The sequence below is a fragment of the Haliaeetus albicilla genome, chromosome 4, assembly GCF_947461875.1.
Source record: "Haliaeetus albicilla chromosome 4, bHalAlb1.1, whole genome shotgun sequence".
Lineage (NCBI taxonomy): Eukaryota > Metazoa > Chordata > Aves > Accipitriformes > Accipitridae > Haliaeetus > Haliaeetus albicilla.
In genome coordinates this window covers 38,498,432-38,523,970 of record NC_091486.1, presented here as the reverse complement: position 1 = coordinate 38,523,970, position 25,539 = coordinate 38,498,432, and the positions used below count along the sequence as shown (strand labels likewise).

At 35.9% G+C, this 25,539-nt stretch overlaps 1 protein-coding gene across 4 annotated transcripts in view; it reads right to left on the bottom strand.

The window, feature by feature from the left end:
• Positions 1 to 339: 339 nt before the first annotated feature.
• NCKAP1 (NCK associated protein 1) overlaps positions 340 to 25,539 on the bottom strand; it is a 62,518-nt gene continuing 37,318 nt past the window's right edge. For all 4 annotated transcript variants that reach the window (XM_069781943.1, XM_069781944.1, XM_069781945.1 and 1 more), the window contains 13 exons: positions 25,353 to 25,492; positions 23,946 to 24,077; positions 21,038 to 21,256; positions 20,564 to 20,694; positions 20,063 to 20,160; positions 16,100 to 16,193; positions 15,293 to 15,375; positions 14,739 to 14,819; positions 10,535 to 10,628; positions 8,823 to 8,939; positions 4,876 to 4,985; positions 2,122 to 2,211; positions 340 to 1,513 (listed from right to left, as the gene is read on the bottom strand). In XM_069781943.1, the coding sequence (XP_069638044.1) occupies positions 1,397 to 1,513; positions 2,122 to 2,211; positions 4,876 to 4,985; positions 8,823 to 8,939; positions 10,535 to 10,628; positions 14,739 to 14,819; positions 15,293 to 15,375; positions 16,100 to 16,193; positions 20,063 to 20,160; positions 20,564 to 20,694; positions 21,038 to 21,256; positions 23,946 to 24,077; positions 25,353 to 25,492 (1,506 nt within the window). In that variant the 3' untranslated portion in view covers positions 340 to 1,396. The remainder of the gene's footprint in view (positions 1,514 to 2,121; positions 2,212 to 4,875; positions 4,986 to 8,822; positions 8,940 to 10,534; positions 10,629 to 14,738; positions 14,820 to 15,292; positions 15,376 to 16,099; positions 16,194 to 20,062; positions 20,161 to 20,563; positions 20,695 to 21,037; positions 21,257 to 23,945; positions 24,078 to 25,352; positions 25,493 to 25,539) is intronic.

The following is a 25,539-nucleotide window of genomic DNA, read 5'->3' as shown; positions in this document are numbered from 1 at the left end:
GCTCTATACAATGTCCAGAGCCTGTTGAGAAACACATAGCTTTTATATGCTGTGGATTAAAGAGCACAACCATCTGGTCAGCTTTCAGGCTAAATGAGCCAATGTTATCCCTGCATGCCAATTTGCACAATTGATAAAAAAAGGCCTATTATACATCTGTCTCAGTAATGTCTGATGTTACAGTTTTAGCAACACTCTCCTGTTTTATGATTATTTCAAGTTTTATATTTTAACAATACACTTACTTCCATGGGTACAACTGGCATCGCTACGTACTATATAAATGCTGTTCTTGCTTTATTATGTAAAATAAAGATTTAAAGGATAATGGCACTAAACTGACACTTTTTACATTGCTTTTAATTCCTTCTTCCAACTTTTTACAAGATTCACTATCGCAGAAGCCAGAAGGTGAAGGATTGAAAGAAGTCTTCACATAAAAGCTCTACGGACTGATATTTAATGAACTGTGAGATGTAAATCAATGCACAACAGCACAGTTTAAGCTTAAAATACTAGGATAACATTTATATTAAAAATAATTCACCTACAGATAATACAGTCTAGTGTTTATTGTATGTTATGGCAGGTACACTTGAATTTCAAAAATTTAAAACATATAAAAAGTGGTTAAGGGCTAACATTTTATCAACATGTGATAAATGTGTAAGAATGTTTATTGTACAGCAGGGTACAATGGTAGTGTTAATGCCAACAGGGCACCACAGAAGTTAGTTTAAAAAAAATTTCCACTATGCTTTATACAAACAACACCACTTGCTGTTGTTTAAGAGTATTGGGAGAGGATTGCTGTCTGAAGGATAAGCAGTCCTATAACATTTTTAATGTTAGATAGTGTCATAGTACGTAATTGGTGAATGTTTCAAAATAAAACTAGAAATGCTGTAATTACTTCACAGAAATGCACATCCAATATTTGTTTTCAATAAGAACAATAGGTACAAGATTATAACTCTCCCTATATGAAATAATTTACACACAGATGAAAGCTACACTATCTAAAATAATCACTAAATACATTTTTCTTCTGGGAAATAAACAAGCAATTTTTGTTTTGCATGATCAATATCAAAAAACATATAGCAGAAGTAGTATTTTTTAAAACATAACTGATGCTCTAAAGAAAAAAAAAAAGAAAAAAAAAGAGGAAGAAATGAGAAAGATTTTTCCATGAATGTGCAACCTAAAATCAACCAAGCTTATATTGTAGTACAACCATATTAAGAAACCACTGATCAGAAATACAACTTTATGGAAAAAGTTTATAATCCACAAAACTGTTCATCAGGCCATAAAGTAAAATAGCTCCACAGTTTACAGATAAAACTGAGGCCACATAGATGCGTGCTATGTCTTATCTCCAGTAAGTAGATACTTAGGCAGAGGATGTGACACTTTGTTTGTAGACAGCATGGTATGCATTTCTCAGCAAGACATAAGGGAAACAAGACTCCAAGAGATCCATTGTCAGGAATGGAGACTCCTGCACAATCTGAAAAATACCAGAAACACAAGGTTTTGCAGAATACCTTCCACTGCCTGCAGCTGCTAATCTATTTCATGGAGATAATTCTGGTCTGCAGCACACCACCACTCACGTATTTCATAGCAAAAAGAAGTAATACAAAGTTTAAACGCTGGGGAGAAACACATTGCAATAAACTCACCACTTGTCAAAGCTAGTCATTTAGCTTTCATATATATAGTCATATAGCACTCCTGCTACTTCCAAAAGATACAGAATACTGAAAGAAAAGCCTCTGAGCAGAGAGGATTTCCCTCACACACTCTGAACAGTGCTTCTTTAATGTGAAATTTCATTTTAATATTATATGTACTAGATGATCAATGAAAATGATCTGAACAATGTGATACAATGTTCTAGGTGACAAAGGACAATGGTAAAAATATGTGTGTGTGTGTTGGGGGAGTGAAAAAATTAATTTCTGACATTAGAATGCCAGGAAGAATGACAGAAAATTATTTCCACTGGTTGATAAGCTGCAACACACAAGGTGACACCCAAAATGCCCTTGCTGAATGATGCAATCTGGAGCCTATTCCTTAAGTTAATAACACATAAAACAGACAAAAGCTTACCATGTCTAGTAGTAGGTAAACAGATTCTCTGTTCCTTGTAGTAGTTTTGTCCGTCTCCTGGCCAATCTTCAGTAGACTAGACGACGCAAGCTACATAAAAACCAGTATTTTGAAGCAATAAATATAACAATGCATTGATTGACTTCTGCTATTTTGCTATACACACACAAAACCTTTCCGAAGAAATCAATATCCTAGCCAACAGACACTGCGGTGTACTAATAACTATAAAGGAAAGTAAACCTGAACACACAAACCATCACTGTGCTTTAGTCTCAGTGAGCCTTTTTTTTTTATTTCTAGCAGTGTTTAATAAGCAATATGTGCTATTTAGTACAAAAAGTGAATTAATTTATTGCAAAGAACTTGTGGTTGTAATCATTGGTTGACCATTATAAAGTCTACTGTAACTAATGACAGAACTTCCATGGGATCAAGAGCTCACTTTCTCTCTCCTTCCCAAAATGCATATAAACTTACTGCATTTTGGTAAGATTTAAAGTGATTGGAGTTTTTGTTGTTTGAAGTTATACTCATTTTGCAATAGAAGAACAAATTAAGTTTTACTTCCTAAACTATATTTTTAATTGAAGAAATGTCATCCTAAAAGTAAATGAATAATACTTTATCAGACCATGAGCAACCCTACAATACTTAGTTTGAAAAGATATCCTGGAAACTTGTAACACATACTTAGGTATTTACAAGCTCAGGATGACAGAATACAGTAAAATACTTAATCTGCAGATGCACTGACAACCCATGTTTTCATGCCTTACAGAAATTTGAAAAAAAAAAAAAAAAACCAAACCCCCCAAAAAACCTCTTTTCAACTTTCAGATGTACAATCATCATTTATGCCCTCACATCAAGCAATGGCAATGTGCCTAAACCACGTGTTTACCAGAAATGGATTTTAACTTAAAATGTTAACTTTAAAATCTAAATCAAGACTCCTCTTGAACAAATTCTGTCATTAATCAATTTGTAATATAAAGTGAATGTGCAAACTTCAAAATAATCTTAACACATACTCATTGGTATTAAATAACCTAGTAAGCTTTTTCTGTACTTAATTAAGTTTGACAGGAAAGCAGATCATCCCCGGCAGCACATTTTCTTCTTAAGAGAAATATTTTTCTTTCAGAATAACAGTAAGTGATATATAAAAGGTGTTAGAAAACAAAGATTATCAAAATATTTGAACCATCAAGTCATGGTCTGTGCAGTAAAAGCAGTGGTCTGAAACCAGCTTGTAAACACTGAAAAAAATGTAAGCCTCATACCAAAAGTGTTTTTATCACATGAAACTATACTGGTTTCCTTCACTTGTCAAATGTATGCAACTTGACACAACCATTTCTTTCATCTTTTACAGCTAGCAGTTGCATTAGACAAGGTCAATGACCAAACGTTTTTTCTGTTTTACAGAATGCAATGAACTTCCAGCAATGAAAGATCCTTTTAAGAAAAAAAAAAAAAACTAAAACAAACCCCAAACCAAACAACCCAAACAAATGAATTCTTTCTGTGGACTTCTCGTTACAGAAAGTTACCATTATCCAATGCCTGTAAGTGTGTAAGACACCTAAAGTAAGGGGGGAAGAGATATTTTGCAAAATCAGTAGCTGCCATTTTAGCCTTTAGTTTCCCTTCAAGTATTGGCTTAATTAAGAGCCACTTTAAAAACTCTATTTCTACTCAGGCAGCACACCAAAATGTATTTAAAATGCATCACTACCACCTAAGGGCTTTTGATTTATTTTTTTTTTAGCATCACTAAGGATTTCAGAAGCCTTGATCTTCAGCCTACTGTGAAGCATAAAATTTCCTCTCCCCAAATATCCCTGTAACATACCACTACCAGACAGCTACTGTTTAAAAACGGCAGACATGTCAAAAGGTACAACTCAAAAGCCACTCTGGAGTTGCTGCCTTTGAATAAGTAAAACAAACTGAGGAGTCCAACACATCATGGGAAAAAGTCTGCTAGACAGAATCTTGATTTTATACGCATTGCACATTTCTTTTTTTGAGTCACAGGCCACCACAATGTAAGAGATGGCATGTGCTAAAATACTAAGGATTATACCGGGAAAAAAAAGACACTTGTACTGATTTGCTAGTGTTACTTCCCAACATCAAACACAGCTGACTATTGCTAAAGGACTGCTACTAAATTTAATCTACATATAGACTTGTATTAACAATATGCTTTTGTCTCTGGTGCACCAAACCCAGATTTATATGAAATCAATTGTATTGCATACCAAATTAATATTACATTTTTCACCTGAATTTGAAAATACTTCCTGAAGTCAACAGATAATTTTTCTTGTTAAGATACAAATTTTAACCTATTGCTAGACTTCAGAAAAGTAACTTACCCACACCTGATTTTCTCCTAATCAAAATCAACACTGTATTATACAGTAACTTTAGTTTCTCTGCAATCTATAACTACAGGAAAATAACAAGCATTACAAGCATTATGAAGCAATATTGCTATTGGAATAAATCTTGGTTAATCAATACTCATCCATACTAATCTAAATCTTTACATTTACATACAGTGATTAAAATTACTCATAGCTGATTGCCGCTGTAAAGGTAGCACTTGCAATGCAAACATTAATTATTTAATGACAGCACTGCGTAAGCTAGACTATGTATAAAAACAGATTGAGGGGCATTAGGGGGTGGATTTAAGTGGCATTTTAGAGGAGCTAGCTCTAGAAATGAAGTTATACATACAGCCAAAAACTCTTTAAGACGGTCTTCAATGCTTCCCTTGTGGATGGTAAATAAAGCTGCAGCAATCTGGTTGATAGCTTTTGCCAAGCAATGAATGTTGTTGCAATGCCCTAAACAAAAACATACACAAATTACCTCAGCATCATGTTTGAAAATGACAGTGTTCTTTGGAAAATATCACCAAAGAGTAAACAGACATCACAATGAAAGATCAACTTTTAGCATCCTACACAACGGGAGCAAAGTACTGGTACTTTGAACTTGGTATCAGGAAAGCCACCAGAAGTACAGATCTCCCTTCTGAATGCTGTAATGATCACAACAATGTGACAAAGATCCCCATGGGTTTTAGAAATAAGGAAATATAATATATTGGAAGTTTATATGGCCTCTACAAAACTTGAGGGTATTGCCACTTGAGTAGGCTAAAAAGACACATGCAAGCAGCATTCTTCCACCTAATTGGCTATTTTTCTCCCCTCTGTGTAAAGGAACAAGTTGTCATGCCCAGTCAGCATTCACCCAAGAGATCTACAGGAACTCAAGAACAACACTGTTGAATTGCTAATTGCTGTACATAACATCTTGCCTAAAATTCACCCAGGCTTCAGAGGCCTGGAAGGTGATTAAATGACACCAGTTTTCAAAGAGAGCACAATTGCTCCTCAGTAAGCCTGATAGCTCTTCTAGGCAAATTAAGTCAAGTCTACCACTTTACAACAAAATTAATAGACACCTGAGCAAATATCTTGGGAAAGTGCTAGCATATGAAAAGGAGGACGTCTTTGAGGGAGTTAGGAAGCATACAAGCATGCAAATACTACTGATTCCTACCAACTCTTTTTGACCACTGCTGAGCACTGAGCTCATTTTTTCATTCACTTGTTTATTGTAACTCCAAGATCATGTCTGAACAGTGAGGTCAGCTAGACCCCATCACTCCAGATGAGAAAAATGATTTTTTTCCCCATGCATATCACTATTCTTACTTAAAATGAATTTGAACTGTCATTCTGTTGCACAATTTACTCAGTATCATAATATCTATCTGCAGCTCTTTACTCCTCTAATATCCTCAATAACTTCACATGATATGAAAATTTTCTCACCTCACTCTTCACCCTCCTTCTGGGTGGCCTATGAGTATGCTGACTAGTAGGTCCCAGCAAAGATTTCTATGGATCTCCACCAGCAGGCCCCCCAGAGTTGATACTCCTACTCTGTCTCCATTTTTTCAATTAAATATTGCTGCTTGAATATGCTAGTCCAAAAAAAGATCACCACTTTCCCTGAACATCAGTCAAGGACATCTATTCTGCTTAATTCTGCTGATTTAAGTTTATATTTGCTTTTGAAATGGCTTGATTTTTTGAAGTGACTTCATTTTTATGTCTCAGAGACTGTAGAAAAAGCATCACCAAGGGAATTCAGCTGACAAATCATTGTCTTCCAACCTGCAGCAGGTTTCAAGTCTTTAGAAAAGGTTATGTCTCTCGCAGACTACTGTTCTATTCTAGCCTCTAGACGACAAATTAGTCCTCTAGCCTGGTATTTGACTAGCAGTTCATATTTCTTACTGGGAACAAAAGTAAAGATCTGTTAGAGCCTGAGCCTTTATCTGGAGCTAGTGGAAGAATACAGGCTTGATCTTGAAGCAGGCAGAGAGAACACAGACATTGCTAAAAGCTGTCCAAGAACTGTCTGTATTTGGGAGGTATGTCTTGCCAGATTAGAAAGCTGAAACTCCTTCAAATCTGGGACTTGTTGATGGATAATTTTGGGATTTGTCCAGGGAATTTACTTCATAAAAAGCAGCATTCGTTAAGCCCTCATTCTGGAAATAGCATCTATATCAAATGTCTAAAGCCAGATGTTCTACAATAAGGGCAGGACACAGGGAAAAGTAATATTATGCAAGGAAGGCAGGACTGACAAGGTCTATTCTGTTTGTTCAGTTATTTTTGTAAAGTGAACGTATTTTATATAATCCTCTTGCCAGACTCTTTTCCTCTCAATAAAAAAGAGCCCACTCAGTAAAGAATTACATAATACAGAGGCCACATCTCATAAAATCAGTAGCAACTCCTAATACGGGCTTGAGTTCTAGATGTAACTTCTCTCCAGTCACAGTTTTATGAGATCTTATTAACTGTACTTACTTTAAGAACCCACTTTGAAACAAGCTTTGTCTGACTTCATGTTAAGAGTTGCTGAATGTAAATGAAATTGCAGAAACTGGAATATTTAGGCTACATGATATAAAACAAGCAGAAGGTAGAACTATCTGTTGTTTCAGCCTGCTAAGACCGTGAGGACTTGGAAGAGAGGGGAGTTTGAGGGAGGCAAACCCATATGAGCTCTAACCTGCTGCGCAACCTCTAGCTAGCCTGACCAACGTTCTTAGAAATAAATTTGTAGAGGGATGAATGTGAAAATATAATTACCGTTAAAAACTTTTAGTACTGACCCCCTGGCAAGTAGTACGAGTTTTGAGACACCACAGTAAGAAAGATGCTTTTGAAGGAGAAATTGGTAGCAGAAAGTGCTTCCAGAGGGTTTCTTTTACGAAATATAAACAAGTAATATTTAAGAGATGTGGTCTTAAACATACATAAGCAAGTTCATTTGGACTGAGTTAAGAGAATCAACCTGATTGTCCTTTATCAAGCAAGTTTCTACCTGTGCCCCTCACCAATCACATTTGATATTCCCTCCTGTTGCCTGTATTCTGAGATTTTCATTCAACCATCATGACTTTGAAGAAGCTCACAAAAAGCCACAGAAACACTGTGAGTGCAGATAACATGAAACAACTCTGCAGGTTACACATTGTTCTCCCTATTCATCATAAAAAGATGTTAACTTTAACATTGATTTGAAAAGTTAGGAATTTTAAAGTCCTACTCATTGCATCAGAGATTTATCCAACTTTTTCACAATTGACAAAAGGCTACATTATTAATTTAAAATGAAACTAGAGTTAAAAAATCCCTAATCTCTCAAAACTGAAGAAAATGTTAATTAACCCAATTTAAAACAATAAGCTCAAGACTCTCAAAAAATATGATCTGCATACTATATTAAGTAATACAGAAGGCTTTCAGAATTTTTGATCTTTTCCTAGTACTTTAAATTTTCAGAAGTCAGTTCAGACAGTCTTTGATTTTGACTGGATTAAAAATAATGCAACTTTAAAAGAAAAAATGGAAAAAACACAGTGTACCCAGTAAATGGATGCAGAATAAACATGGTCTTTTATGTGAGCCCTGCTACACATCACAAAGTAAATAGCTTGAACAGCTGAAAGGTGATTTTTGTGTGTGTTGGAACAGTTTTGTCAGTCTTTTTTTTTTTTCCCAACTTAATTTTGTCTGAAAGAGAGGTTTTGGTTTTTTTTTTGATTACATGCAAAGAATTTCCTTGAGGCAAAGATTTTTATTTTTTTTTTTAAGAAAGTTGAACTACTGCGTAGGATAATTCTGTTCACAGCTTACACCTTCCAGATTCTGTTTTCAAAATTTTATGCTTAGTAATATGAACAGCATATTAAATATAGAAAAGACACCTTGTATGAGTGGCCCAAAGCTAATGTAAAGATTACTAAAACATCTATACTATTATATAATAAACCTCACACTAGTTAATGTAGAATGTACGCTCTAGCAATTCCACATACTAGGATGAGATTGCCCCCTACAGTATCTGAACTGTTCTTAAAATCTCAAGTAGAAGGCTGATTTTTCATAAAAAGTTATCTCAGACAAGAGTTAAGTAAATGCTTTTTAAAGCAACTTTCAGAAGAAGTTTCCTGGATTAGAGCTAGCTGATTTTTAAATTTTGTTCACTACAAAATGTAAATAAATATTTAAAGCAAAAGTATTCAAGAAACGACCAAGACTATTATGAAGAAAGTATTCACTGCAAATTTTTAGCTGATTTTACGTTACCTTCAATGGCGGGGCTATACTGAGACATCACATTACTAGCCAAAGTCGGCAAGGAGACTGCCACGAAGACCATAAGAAGGCAAGCAATTTTATATTCTTCTTCTGGACTAATGTTTTCTAAAAACAAAACCAAAGTTCTTTAATTAAAGAAGTCATCTTAAAGTATTTCCTTTCAACTGCAGGTAGTTTAGAATATAAAATGTTTGACCAAACTGAAATTTAAACCCATCAACAACAAACTCAATGTCTGTATTGTGAAAGGAGGAATAGTATGTCAGTCTTGCCTGAAGACACAGGATGGAGCTTCAAAATGTCCAGTTTGTTATCTACAAGAATGAAGGCAAGCTGCTGCCACCTTATCACTTCTAACCATTTAGTTACTAACACTTTCATATGCTGAGCTGACTAGTATTTTTACAGCCTGGTGTAAATCCAGTTACTGCTCTGAGGTGAGGAGAGGTTCCCTCGCGCTCTCCCTTTGGTAAATGAGCAGAAGATGATGTGCACTCACCTCAATTCACACTAAAATCTTGCGTTTTCAGAAACGGCAGCATCACCACACCTTAGCATAAGATTAGTTTTTAAAAAAGTCAACAGCTGGTGAAGTAGAGTACGTTTATCTGTACAAACTGAATTACTAGAAGCAAAATACTTCAAAGTGCAAAGGTAAGAATCAAAATACACGATCCTAACCAACCATGAAAATATACAGAAATTCCCTGTCTCGTTCACCCAGCTTAAACATTCACAGCTGCACCACGATGAAAATAATCTATTTAAAATGCCATTTCAAATACTAGCTATCTTCCAAAGATATACCTATGTATATTACACATATAATGCATATAAAACAAATACACTTTTTTTTTTTAAGGTACACAAAGAAATTGTGCTTGACACAAGTTTGAATATTAAAATGCCCCTTGGAATTAGCTGCATTTTCCCCTTCCAAAATAACTACTATTAAAGCAAGAAAAAACAACTTAGGAAGCATTTAAAATATTCACGATCTGATTATAACACTAACTATCCATTACACACAGGGGAAAAAAGTAATAAAGTGCTCAGTAAGGAAGACAGGGAAAAAAGCTGAAGAGTGTCAAAAACCACTTAAGAGTCTTAATTCATGCCCTCAAACCTGCCAGAGTAAACAAAACTGAAAAGCTTAGACAGCGGTGCTTTAAAGCAAATAAGAGTAAACACTATATATGTTAGAACATTAAGATGTTTAACTGTGTTTCCCCTTGCAAGCTCCATGTTAACATTGGTGTAACACACCAATAACACAATGTTGTGAAATTCATGAAGTGCTTTCAGCTGGCATTTCAGCTCCTAATGCCTACCTACGTGACATAGATTTGTTACAGATCTGTACAACAGAACTGATCGTGTCTGTAGTTGTTCACAACAGAGTCTATTTTCATTGTCTTTAAATTACAGCAGTTTTCACCTTTAGCTATTAAACTCCTTCAACATCTACTCATTATTCCTTTCTAGGTCAACAAGTTAATTCACATGTGGTTGAAAAGATTCTCAAGCTAACACATCAGTAGGCAGCATGCACAAATAATTCATGTTCTTATGCCATTTATGGAGATCGAAGGAATAAAAAGAACCCAAGATACAAAAGTCTCCTTCTAGCACTTTAAACACTTCCATGCCTGGGTGCATTTATTCCTCCCCCCGCCCTTTTTAAAGCTGTAACTTCTTACCTGATTTTTGGGAAGACAGTGCTACAACCAAGGCAGGATCAATCTCACAAGGCAATCCAGCAGCTGATGACAGTTCATATACATTCATTGCCACCTGAGGACCAGAAGAAAGATAATTACAAAGAAGACAACATTGAATGGTTTTTGTGTAAACATGAAGCAGCACTGTTTTGCTGTCCTGTTTAAAATGTTCATATTGAGTTTGAGGCACTAAGGAATTTCAGAAACTTGGCTAAAACGAGATAAAGAGACTCTACATTTTTGTTTGTTTCTAACCTACGTTGAACAGCTGGGTCAGTACTTTGTGTGCTAGGTTATACTTTCTTTTCGTCAAGCCAAACAAAGCTTGTATACTTTCTACAGTATCTCCAAAGCAGACATCCTGACTTCCAATTAGCTGTTCCTACATCTTTCTTCACTGTTCAAAAGAAACTAACAGATTTTGTCTACCAGATCTGAAGTATCAGCTAACATCTGCAAATACAGCATTTCTAGACAAAAGCCGAAAGTCACAATCTGGTGAAATATTAGAGTAAGGCAGAAACCTTACAACATTCAAATTTGATACAGATTCAGTATCCAGTGATTCCAAGTGCCAAGAATTAGGCTCTAAGAGGCCCTAATACTTGGAGGAACTAAGAGCATCTTGAAATGTATTCCATTTTCCAGTCTGTCCCAGGCTGTATCTTTTACTGCCATTAACAAACACTCAACACAGTTCTTCTCTCTTTCCCCAATTTACATTTTGGACAAAGTATCTGAAGTTCAGATGAATCTCTGCAAAAGCAGGTTTATACCAAATACAAAGGACTACAGGAAATGCGAGCAATGGATCTTACTGCCATTAGCATTTGAGAAGTTTTACACTTTGCCCATAAATTCTCAAATACAGATGGTCAGCTGCACATAGGGGATATTGTGCAGACTAGCACTTGTGTGCTCCAGCCTGGCTACCCAAGGGCAAGTTCTAATATGAAAAGCATACAAAGTTATTTGCACAGTGCTACGCTGTCAGCAGGACATACGATACTACCTTGAGTACAGTCCTGCATTAAAAGAATCACTGAGCATCTGGATGGGAGCTGGTTTCCCACAAACTGGTTAAGGAGAAACAGTGGAACAAATGCAAGCCTGTTCCTAAAAGCCTGTATACACATCCCAACAATTTAATATTAAAAATAACCAAATAAAAAAGGAGAACAAACCCCATTTTGCCAGTCACCCCAGATCATAAGTTTCGGGGATACTAAAATAAAAGTAACATTTCATAACAAGTATTTATTTCAACAGCTTTAAAGCTATTTATGCTTTGCTTGGTAAATTTAGTACATAGGAAATTACTATGTTATTATGTCCTAAATCATGCCCAATCAGGCAATTGTCCCAATCCACTGTACAAAGCCTTGTAAAGATCTGTCTGTTGACATGCCTTCATTTAAAGAAAAAACAGTCTGTCTTACTGTCCCAAAAGCAGCCTTTGCTGCCTGCAATTGCACTGCTGTATGTGACAAGGCTGTATATTAGTAGGTTCATAGCACAGTTCTGGCCCTTCCAACAAGCTGTTTTCAAGACAAAGCTCTGGCAGAGTTGCGGTGTAGCACATGTCAGAGTTCCCAGTATTCCCAGTAGGCACTATGTGGACAAGACTACACAGGTTTGGCTCCTTCTCCATGGCACAGTCCTCCAACATTATCCAGACAAGCTACATACTCTCCAACAAGCCCACATGGCATCACACCACAACACAAGACATGACATCGACAGTTGGTATCATGCAAACACCAGCTTTGTGGACTATACCACAGCACTTAGAATTTATTTCACACGTTCAACTAGAAACACACACACACAAAATAGGTATATTTAAGAATCACAGCAGAACTACAGGAGACCCAGAGAAGGCCAACAGCCAAATATTATGTGAAGCAGAGGCAACTAGGTGGTGATATGTGGCATGAACCAGAGAACAGTCCTCAGCATGGCTTTATTTAGTAGTAGATAGCTTTTTTTGCCATCCAATTATTCCCGTGACTGCAAATTACTCCAGTGACTTCCAGAAGAGAAGCAGCAAGTATTATGTTTTCTTATATCTGCTGACACACGAGTTCAGTAATGTCTTTAAAGATCCACCAAGATGTTTAAAATCATCTGTTATCATAGGCTTAAAAATATCAGTGGTAGGGTACTGTCTTCAATGATTACTGTTGCAGCTTTTATCCCACCCTATTTTTCAGCACCCCTTTGATACCAGAGGGTGCAAGAAGTTTTCTGAAAAGATCAAGCAAAGTAAGCAGTGAACTTCCCTTCTCATCTCTTCTGCATGCCGATTCCTCAAGTTCAATAATGGAACCTGATGCTTTTCGGTGATCAATGATTTTCTCTGTAACTATAGGCAAGAATTTTAGAAGGGCTTTTCTTGAGAAGTGCAAAGGCAGCTTGCATCATGTTGATATAATTTTTATCATGAGCCAGTCAGTATTCTTGAAGTTAATTTTCCATAGAATTTCCACAGAATTCCTCTACTGTGGTATGAATTTCCATGTTTTCATGGCTGGTTTATCAGCATTGCAAGTTTCAAAGAGTATGTGATTGTATTTTGGAGTGAAATAGCATACCTGTGCAAATTCAGTAACAACATATTCTTCATGCAACCTCTAACTCATTTTCAGACAGACTGCTAAACCGTGTCTTCTGAAATCATGAGGCCCGCCATAACAGATGCTGAACTGTGCTTGTAATGTACTTTTAAAAAGGAGAAGGATGTTTTTTATTTAGTGAATCTTCATACACAACAGAACTTAACTTTCTTTCCTCAGGAGTAAACAGCAAAATGTAAACTTTAGGTTCAGGAACAACAACATATTCTAGCCCTCAAAAACCATACTTTGCTCAAGAGCAGATATCCTGGTTTCAGCTGGGATAGAGTTAATTTTCTTTCTAGTAGCTGGTATAGTTTTATGTTTTGGGTTCAGTATGAGAAGAATGTTGATAACACACTGATGTTTTCAGTTGTTGCTAAGTAGTGTTTAGACTAAGTCAAGGATTTTTCAGCTTCTCATACCCAGCCAGTGAGAAGGCTGGAGGGGCACAAGAAGTTGGGAGGGGACATGGCCAGGGCAGCTGACCCAAACTGGCCAAAGGGGTAACGTCATGCCCAGTACATAAACTGGGGGAAGCTGGCCTAAGGGGATTGCTGCGCGGGAACTAACTGGGCATTGGTCGGCAGGTGGCGAGCAATTGCATTGTGCATCACTTGTTTTGTATATTCCAATCCTTTTTATTATTGTTGTAATTTTATTATTGCTATTACTATCATTATTAGTTTCTTCCTTTCTGTTCTATTAAAATGTTCTTATCTCAACCCACAAGTTTTACTTGTTTTTCTCCCTGATTCTCTCCCCCATCCCACTGCGGGGCAGGGGGAGAGTGAGCAACTGCATGGTGCTTAGTTACCAGCTGGGGTTAAACCACAACAGCAGATTTCTAAAAATTGTTTCTGTAAAAGTGAATCAAGAGTTGGGCAATGTATACCCCACTACACATTTTCTGCAAATCAAATTGCCACACCACCATTGCTACAAAACCTTCACAGGCTCCAAGCTGCAATAAGAGATTAAAAAAAACAGTTAGGCTGCAGCCATTAATGCATGCGTGTCTAGAAGCCACGTGATGTAGTGACAAGGGTTTTTTGATGGAAACATACTACCGTTCAGAAACAAGGCACCTTATTTAAACTGCTAACTTTTTTCCAAGCATTTCAGACCATGGGTTCACAAGAATTTTCAGCGTAAGGTCAAAATCAGACTTGTAGCTATGACATGCATAGAGCTCCATCCACGTACACAGAGTCCTTGAAACATTCAGTTTTACCAGTTATACTGTTCATGCTATGAAGCAGGTCAGTATTCTTCCCGTTATTGCTTAGTCATGTTTTAACACCTGATAAATTTTATTCTTAATTCTTTCCATGAAAATTCTCAAATGTGATCACAGGCAGATAGAGACTTGTGCTTATCCTATCAGTCGGTTGGTCTTTTTTCCCCAGAACATTAGGAGGCTGCAGATGCACAATTACTTAGCTCTTCAGAAAAAAAAGGGTGTTCTTTGTTTCTGGATTTTTCACACTAAGCATGAAAGTCCTGCCCCTTACATATTTGCAGTAAGCTCCAAAAATGACTCCGTCACCCTTCAGGCCAAACATTACCTTCATGTCAGTCTCTCTTGGAATGTGATCTTTAAAGTCCTCGATGGAACTTACAAGGAAAGGAATGTGGTAGGATAAGACCTAAGAGACACAAACACATACAAAATGAGAAAAAATACTTCCGATGTTAATGATCAGTTAGACACTACCATTATTTTGCTGGACTTACTAAATTTTTTTAAATGAGTTTTTATTTTATGTATATGAATTTGTAGATTTAAGACACTAAAGCCTAATAAATGCAAAATTAAGCTGTTTGCAAACAAAGTGAAAGTTTTTAAAATGTACTAAAAACACAGAATACATTGAGAAACATGCTCAAACTAAACCCTGTATGTTTTAATGTAACATTTCTCTGAACAGTACTCAAAAAGCAGATTTCTCCACCCCCAACTTGCAATTCAAAGTTCAGTTATGACTGAGTATTGCCATTTTACCAACATGCCAACCTTTTAAGAGGTAGCACTCCTAAATAGTGACGCTTCAAATACCCTGTCATTCCATTAAATGAAATAAAATGAAAATTATTCGGAACATATTCAGTTATTTCTTACATCTCTAAGTGCTTCCTGTGCCAAGGACCGAAAAGACAAGATAACACCAATAATCGTCATTCTCTTCAAAACACTGTCAACAGCTGAAGAGAAACGAGAACAATAGTGAACAAGAACCTGTTAAAGTTTACAAGTTCAATTCTTCGAAAAAGAGAAAGAAAACATTTAACAAAATACTGAAAAACACAAGGTACTGAAACAATGGCATTTGTTAAAAGAGCCAAAATAAACAGTACTTAAGCAGGTTTTTATAACTGAGTTGACAATGGGATTTTCAGTGCAAGACTACCCTGTTAACCACTTCATGGAATGAACCACAGCTGACAATATTGGATGCTATCGCTAGTTCTGTGTTTTCTTGAGGCCAAAAATGTCTCTTTATAATATTTTTTTTTGTTAAAAATAATTACTTATGTTAATTACATGTAAAAATCCTTCCAAAGAATGCAATAATTTATACTGTGATGGAATCAAATCAGAAACCTGTGTCAAAAAAGCCTGTGTTTTGTATTCTACAGCTATGCACCCGGTTTGCAGATTACTGCTGTTATTATGTGTTATCATCCCTGAAGAGATGCTCAAAGCTCATATAGTGCGCATGCACTAAATTAACACTGAAATCTCATTTTGTCTGTACATGAGAAGACTGGAAAATTTTGGAAAGATGCATCAGTTTATATGAGCTCACATAGATTTTTGCTGCTTCTGTATACTTAATACAGAGAAATTATTTTTTTCTCATTTTCTTTACAAAGACAAAGATAAAACCCAACTCTTCTCTTCAGTAGGACCTTGCTAGTTACCCACATGACAATCTCTTGAAGAGTGCTGCCATCTGGTCTGGCTTGTCAAAGCTGGTCCTCATTTGTGTTAGAACTTCAACATTCTCCACCACAAGTTTCTAAAATGAAGCAACGATTCAGGTCAGCTATAGGTTTCAGTATGTTAACAGGACAAATGCATGGTTTAGGATATTTCAGTCTGGCAGAGAGGCAGCTACACTCATGGAATACAGATGTACCCACTGTGTTCTTAATGGGACTATAATATCAGTATTATCGTCAGGCACTACTCAACACAAAAGCACGCTCTGAATCAAAAAGCAGAGGATTAGGTACCCCTTGGAACATGGTTTTTATATTCAACAATTTGTACCACTTCTTAAAACAAGGGAATGAAACTCATTAAAGCCAGACAATAGCTCCTCATGGTATTCAGCTTTTTATAAGATTATACATATATCAATAAAAATGCAGATTCACAAAGTAATCCATTCTTTTGGGTTGGTCCTTTCACTAGTTATGCTGTAAGGATTAGAAATTTAATGTTAGTAAAATTGAAAAATGGAATGAAGAGTGCCAGAGTCCGATTGTTAAATCTTGGTGCAGTTTACTTGAAATTTTCTTCCATTATAATATAAAATAGAAATAGACACATTCACTCAAGCCCCGACACCTCAGCCTGAAACAGTTAAACTCAAGCACAGTATTTTTCATGTCAGTTTAACCAAAAGACAAGAAAATGTGTGCTGTTTCTAATTTGTAACAGCTCTCATACATGCAACTTGTAGTATTAGGGTAAACGTAATAACTTTCCTGAAATCATTCTCCAAATATGTATCAGATTTAAATTTAAATTACAGAGATTGCATATCACATCCATAAAATGTCAGATCCAAAAATGGTTTCTTGGTAGCTGAGAAACTTATGTTGTGCCAAGTAGTATTTTTAAACTCTCTTCAAGCAAGAAATAGGTACTTTATTCTTACAAAAAATGTTTTTGCGGTTTGAATGCCAAGTACCCTATTTCAGAAATGGAAAATATGATTATCTCTTTAGGTAGAGGACAACCAGCGGCTAAGAAAATTTAGGTATCTTGTGTGCTTCTGAACATTAAATGAAGAAGTGTTCCCTTTCTTTAAAGGCCACTTAACTTAGTGCTTTGCATACTAAACAGTATCAGGGTAGAAAAGAACTGAAAGATGGAGGAAGAAAACAAGATATTCTGGATTGGGGGTCATCTTCCAAAGTGATTATTAATAGTTTTATTTTTCAAGTGGATACATTCCAATCCATCTTAATTACCAGGCAGCACAAACAAAAGGAGCAATGAGGAGGGAGCAGGAAAAACTACTATTCATCAAACACGTAGAGCACTATAAGCCTGGTACATAATTTAAGATATATCATATAAAATCTAAGAACAGACATACCTGCAGGAACCTACTGCTAAGGATCCAAGAACATTTGACCTTTGATAGTTCTGCTAACTGCTTTAATAGTTTTATTTTACTTTGCTTCAACCCACACCGAAAACAGGGCAAAACATAGCAAATGGCAAGCAGGGAAATTAGATTTCAGAGTAAATACTCCTGTGACCACCGGAGGAGATAAAACCAACACCACTTAAAACTATAATGCTCCTATGAAATAAATGGTGGTCTGAGTTCACTCCCACCTCCTAGTCAAGTAGCCTGTGCAAAGCAGATCTGTCCAACAGCTTAGACCTCCCAGATTCAATTACATTGTGTCATGGTCATGCTATTTCCATAAGTCTATCCATAATCCACCCAGTCTTCCCACTTTCATTCTTCTTATCTTCAGCGAGAAGCAAGGAAAGAAATAAGCTATACAAGATGTAGCAAACTAACCATGTCCAAGAATGCGTGCACATGTGCACACACATAGACACACAAGATGTACTTCTATGCTGAAAGCCAAAACAAGACTGGTTTGAAAGATGGGCAATTTTAAACCAGCCACTGTATCAGAACTTGGCAGATGTGCGACATTTTAATTTAAATCCCTCAAAGCTCTCCAGAATGCAAGATTGAAGGCAATAGCCCACGCACATTGTTATTGAGTCAAGCTTTCAGCTTTACAAAAAATAACCAGCAAATTAGTTTAAGATTTAAAAGGAACAGGCTGGAATACAGTTCAAATAGTTACTTAAATGAGGCAAGCTTCCCCTCCTCACCCCAGTCTTAAACTTCAGATATAAACCCAACACCTGGTCCCACTGCGGGAAGAAAGCAAGAACACTGAACCCTACTCTTAATAAATTCCCCATTCTATCCCCTTGTTGCTTCCTTTGCCCAAACACAGATGTTTCTCAGTGCTCTCTTGCTAAGCCAACTGCATCTCAGCCAGAGATGAACATTTATTACTTTTTTTCCTCCAAATATGTGGTCACGCGCATGTGGATCTACATTATGTTCAGCTTATCCTTAGCAGCACCAGAAAACAACAAATCTCAGAAACCGTTTAAAGTTGCTTTTAAAAAAAATACACAGAGCTACAATATCAATCGTGCTGATTTTGAGGAAGTATGACAACTCCACAGTAAGTGGACAAACACAAGTGCAGCAACCAACAAACAACTGCCTAATGGCTTTGTGTTCTACTTGAAACATGACAGATGTTACTTTGTCCATAGCCAGGAGTTACAGAATTTAACCTTAAAATCATAGCGTTCTCACCTGGAAAGTCTCATCCTAAACCTCAAAAATTGGAATGGGCATAAGGTATCAATTACCCTGTCTGGCTGGTCACTCAGGTCAGGGTTGCTCCACTCTCTTGTGGCAGCTTAGAAGGCATGAACAGCCCCTCTCCTTAATCTGTGACGTTGAATAAAAGGCTTCAAATCTTTTAGGGCATCATACACCCTAGCAACTCAGCAGCACTGAAATTCACAATGTTTACAGAGAGAACAAGTTCTTTGTAACATAGGATATATTAAAACCACACACTTTTAAAGGCCTGGTATGCTAGTAATAGTAAATTGTTGAAAAAAATGCAAGTTCCTTAGATCTCTTAAGTATTCACGTGCATTTTTAAAAACATAGCATGCATGAATAGTTACAAAAAACTCTTTATTGTAATTTGTGGTTAAATAAACTGAAAACAATGAGATGTAATAACAACTTGGAGTTAAATTTGGAAATGACACTAAAAGAGCAAGTCTCATAAAAAGCAAATATATGCCAATTAGTGACATTTTAACAGTATGACTATCCTGGGAAGGTAGTACACATTATTAAATGTATTAAAACCTCTTTCCAGAAAATCACATGGGCACCAAATGCTTCCACTGTCATTGTTCGTTGTTTTGAATATACATGCAACTAGTTTCCTTGACATGCCCACATTTCCAATTTTTTTCATGGCACCAACTTTATCATTTGTTTGTATTGCTGTATGCTATCAGGTTTATTTATCAGAATACAGACATTTATAATAAATGGATACTGTTCAGCCTGAGGGAAAGATATATCTAAAAAATGAGGAAAACTAACAAAGAAAGAAGAACTGATTCTCCCATCCATGTAAACTGAACAATACATGCTAACACACATGGTAAAGAAAGTAAGTCCTTAGAGATGACTAAGATATATTTGAGATTTTCATGCTAAGTTTTGAGAGTCAACAGACTTGGGTGAGTGCTTCACAAGCACCTGGAGATCTTGAAAAACATTTCTCCTCCCATTGATGCCAAAGAGACACTTAACTCCTAACTTAGGGTATCTAACATAGAAATCAACAGAGCCTGCATGAAGTCCTGCCCATTCAGCTGTTGAAGAATGTGGGATACAAACATACTACATGTGCAAATGTACTCCAAAAGAAGAGTAAGATTCACAGCTTCATCAGTTTGTTTGATGCAGTCATTTAAAAAAAAAAAAGGCATGCAGAAGCATAGCTGTTAAATATCCTAAAGGAAGCTTAAACAGAAAACTACCCGCCTTCCCACCCACCAGTTTCCCAAGGTTACCTTAAGCTCAGCAACCTGTGAAGAAATGTGCCACATCAGACTTTCACTTAGGAACTTCATGCCATATGGTCCCAGAAGTTCAGAAAGGGCTCTCATTTCTGAGAAATAAAACAAACTGTTCTACTTCAAACATTCCTCCTTCAGTTATTTGATGCCCATCATGTATCTAGCAATAGTGTTTTAATTGTAAAAATATTTTACCACAAAGTAGAATTTTAGATACAAGAACTTGTATCGTAATAGAACTGAAGCAGCAGTCACCAATACATCATATGCCTATCTCTGTAGCTTAAATGCAACAACTCTACTTTGACCAAAACCAGAAAAAGCGAGCTCTCTCAAGACATAAAGGCAGCACAGATAAAAAGTACTTAAAATACTACTGAAGGTCAACAAATGCTGTTTATAATAGAATGCTCTAAGAGTTTATGTTATTCCAATTACTCAAGCATACACAGTAAGTATCCGTCACAAATATTCAGTAGAAACATCAAAGTCTACCTGATATGTCAGAGTATTCCTCAGCATTAAATGTCAATTCATTTTCCGTAGGCAAATTCACAAATGCCTTCATGGCTGGAAAATAGGCTATGTGACCATTGCTGACTTGCCGTAGCAAAGTTTCCAAATACCTTATCAGAAAGGGAGAAAGTTTTAGATGAAAAGACACATGTTCACAGATAATTTATACAGATGAAGTATACTTGCATAACAAGGGACAGCAAAGTCTATACGCTAAAGTTTTACTTTCGTTGTTCAACCAATATCTCCATCTTACTCTACACCTCTTCCCTATAAAAAGTGAATTTCACAACAGGCAAACCTTAAAGTGCTTTTAACAGGTATTTAAAAAGTAAACTTGTGAAGTCAGAAACTTAAGAAAATTTCAAACCACTCCACTTCTCCAATTCCAGATTCTTCATTAAATCAAAACAATATAAACAACTTTTAACACGTGTTCATGTAATTACTTACCAATTTGTGTACAGACTGGTAATAGTTGGTTCACCATGACTATCTAAATGCTGGGTTTGCTGAAGCAGAACATTGTTAAATACTCGTGTAATGTCGATCTGTACATAATTTTCTATTGACTGGAGAACTGTCATATAGGCTCTTACGCTGGTTAACAGCTCTGAAGGCTTTGCAATCTCTTGTGTTGCTTGATTATACATAGTCATTCCAACAATTGACCTTTCAGAAACAAAAAAGTTTGAAACAAATAAATTGCATTTATTAGTAAAATTAAACAGAGATGCAGCTATAAAAATTATTTTCTATTCAAAGCTTTTATCTGAATACTTCTCCAATTTGCAATTATAAAATTAATCAATGCACATACTACACCAGCACTTTTGAAAATAGTTCTAGATGCCCAAAACAACTGTATTTGTGGTTCCAGCAAAAATTTCATGAGACTGTAAGAATACTCACGATGCATTTTTAAAATAAAGTTTGTTTTCCACCTATATATATAGGCAATCTACAATGTGGAAGACTTCTATTACAACTACTTTGGTAAATGAAGTAATGTTGAAGTATTTTAAAACGCAAAACTTCTGGGAAATGCAAGAGCAATGATGTATTAAAGTGTTCAAAGCCTATTAACTAAGGCAAAAATTCTTTAACCAAAGTTGCTGTCATAGTTTTAGTTTTAAATATCTGTAAAAAAAATCATATAGCTATAATTAAGTATGAAATGAAAATATTCAAAGCAAAACTTCTATCTTGTGTTGCTTTGCATAAGTATTTAAAGGCATGTCTGATTATCTTGTGATATTAACTATGCCTACTGCATGAGTGCATAAATTTTGTAACACACAGACCCTACCATTTAATCTTCTTTCTGCCTCAGCTCATGCAGTATTAAAAAAAATAATCTGTTATCTTGAAAGATCTTGTCTCTTTTGCAGTACAGATAGCTTTCCTAGAGCATACTTTTTAAAAAAAAATTACATTTTAAGTGTATTAGAGTTTAAAAAAATCTGAAAATTAGATTTTCAAGAAAGTTATCAGAAGCACTGCTTTCAATAGCTAATGCCTCTCAGCAATTATCTTGTAAGTACATAAAAAGAAGTATTTTTATATCATTTGGTCGGGAAGCTTCAGTTATATTTGTATACACAATTTTTAAAATTCGGGTATATGTTAAGTAAATAAATAGGAATCTTATTAATGAAAAACAAATCCCCCTTTAGTGGACACAGCGATTTCTATCTTTAATCAAAAAGCCAAGAAATTGCAGGACATACTTTGATTTGTTCAAATCTTCATTATAAATAAAACCAGGCTTCTAGTAATAGATGTCCTATACATTAGGCTAGCTTTCAAGCTAGATCACAACTGCATGAAGGACTGTATATTCCCTTTTAACATCAATGGACATGGACTTTACTCAGTATCTCACTGACACCAGGCCCTCAGGCAAACTGTATCAGGGGATCCTTAAAGCAACCAAAGTCTTCTTAGTAAACAAATACTTCTAGAAGTATTCATTTTAGGCTTATAATGGTCTCAGACTTTCAGAGCTAAGCTTTTGAGTGGTATGTACTTTTCAAAGGCAGAACAAAAAAAAAAAAAAAGAAATTAAAAAAAAATATTGGTAGATTACAACCTTCATCAGAGGTGAATGGGATGAGTTGTTCTGGAGGAAAACCTCAGCTTATTTAAGTAACATTTCTGTTGTTGCTTGGAAATGTGTAAATAAGTCTATTTTCACAAGTATACTTCTGAGGCAGTCTCTCTTTTGTTTTAAAATCAATTCAAAATTGGTATTATTACAAGATTAAGTGGCATAATAATAAGCTCTAGTCCAATCTTACATGAAACAGAGCAAGTTAAAACAGTAAACAAAAAACCTCCTAACACTGAAACTCTAACACTTTATTTAAAGGTAAACTGCAAGCCACTGGAAGAAATGCCACTTAAATATCTGAAAAATAATTATAAATGGAACATTTATTCTGTTTGGCAAAGAAATCTCATTTCTTTCATGAGGCAAGAAAAAGGAAAGCAATCTCTGAAAGTCATCTGCCTGTGGCTTCAGCCACAAGCCACGCTCCCCATCCCCACCTCTCAAAATTAAAACAATATGCACAAATAACCAACACTGGTCTAAGTTCATAAACCTGAAGATTACAGCTGTCTTCTTATGAAGTTGTGAAGTTATCCTCACTTTTATGCCACTTTGTCTTACGTGAAAGATGGAGTGCTCTAGTGACCTAATATTACATCTTGATGATTAAAACTTAAGTCTTTATACCTTGCTTGAAATACATAGCTAGTAATCCTTGGCATAAAATACAACTAGGATAGCTGGCTATTCTAATATGAAGTCCTCTCCAGAAGTTGCCATTTGCCTATTTCTGTAAATAACGATGAGAAGATCAAGGTAAGAACAGACAGAAATATCAAGTGGCAACACTTATTTTAAGGAAAAAAAAAAAAGCTAATTAAATTATCTTCTCAGTTGGCTTTGTCAGGTCTTGAGTTCTGATTTTTAGATTTCCTTTCAGCAAGCCAGCAAACTCCAACACTTGAAAGAATCCAGCACTGTGCAAAAAAATGGTGGGAAGAGAGTCTTTATAAATACCTAAAAATAGGCATCACCAACTCCTACAAAATACAGAGGACTAGGAATGCAGGATCAGGCTGTTAAATAGGTGATGTGCATTTCAATATATTTTGTTTTAAAATATGAACTAACAGTTGTTTATGTCTGCACATAGAACTTAACTGTTATTTTAGTTGGAATTTGACTTAAGAGCTTTGCAATGAACTTTTAAAAACTAGCTTTATGTAGTAAGTGTACAATATTTCCAACATCAAATCAGCAAAGACTTATCTTGTATATGAATACTTCTAACTTTACAATATTTCTTACTTGGTAAAGCGGATTTCCAGGTGAGACGTTAAATATTCTCTTGGGGTAAATGTGTGTTCCCAAACCACCATGTTCGGTACATAGTTGATTGAGAAGCAGAGCTCAGAAAGTGCAGTGTGCAGTTTGTCCAGGCTTTAAGAACAAACAACAAGAAATGAAGAAAAAAAAAAATTAATGTAACATAAGTATGCATTATCACAAAAAATACACGCTGGATGGAAGATGCCTTAAGAGTGGGTACAGCTCTAACTCTTCGTTTCATTACCTTTTTCTGCTTTGAAACACTTTTCTATCTTATTTAAAAAACACTATTCTGGGTAAGAACACATCCTACAAGACCATGCTGCTCCGCACCACACACAGTGATGTGAGATATATATGTATTTTTTTTTATATATATATATATATACACACACATATACATATGTATATATAAATAAAACATGTGTATTTTTCCCTCAAAAAGAACAGTCTGTTAAGGTGGTTTTTTCATAATTTAACTAAGCAGTGCAAGTAATGTTTGCTACTAGCCAGTAGTTAAAACCTAAACATATCGGGGGAGGGAATCTTAAGCTACAAGTAAGTTCTTTTCCCTCAATTTCTCCAATCTTTGCAGTTCTCTGATGTTTGGTTGTTGCAACTGTAGCAAAACCACTTCCCCTTCAGCAGTGTGTGTGTTTGGGCACTCCCAGCCACAACACTAAACACTTATCGTTTCCTTTTCTTAGCTTCCTTCTTCTTCATACTTTTATCACTATCATCTTTGTCCTCCGATCTCTCCTAACAATTATCTTCTACCTTTTCCTCCCCTATCACCTTTTACACCCCAAACTGTATTTATTAGTCTTTCCTCTTATCTCTTTGGGAGAGGGGGTGGGGGGTGTGTGTGTGTGTTTGGTTTTGTTATTGATTTGCTGGTGTTTTCAATTTTTCTGTAGCCACTAACAATGAAACCCTCCCCAGCTAGTACAGACACTGGAGCCTCAACTCCATCCCAGCAGCTGAAGGCAGCAAACAGCCTTTCAGCAGCAAGAACTTCCAGCCCAGCCTGTACTTTACCTAGTTAACAGTGTTAAAGCAAGGCAGAATTGAAGATGCCATGCACGCCTTGGGACTCCCACAACAATTAGTATGACTATACAGGAAACCTAGCTACAGCACAGGGATTCTTTCTGCTCAGGAAAGGAAACAGCCAAGAGGATAAATTCAAGAGATACACATTCCTATTGCTCTGTGTAACAGAATTGTCTCTATACAAGCTACGGAAACATCATATGCTCATAAACTACAAAGTTGTCGTATTTACAGTCAATTAAACTTAAATAAATGAAGCAAGAAACATTCAATATGTAAAGCATACATTTTGACTTGGGATTCAAGGTGAAAGGAATAGAAGAGGCGGCTTACTTTGTCACAACCAATCTGTTTTTCCTCATGCTTTCTACTCCTGGTTTCTCCCTTTCAGGTTCTCCTTTCTTTCCAGTCTGTTTTTTTGACTTTTTGTTCACTGCTTGACTGATGGTTTTGGCACAATGCTTTGGCAGCAACTAGTAAATGAAAAGAAATAGCCCCTCCAAATCAAAATCCAACTTTT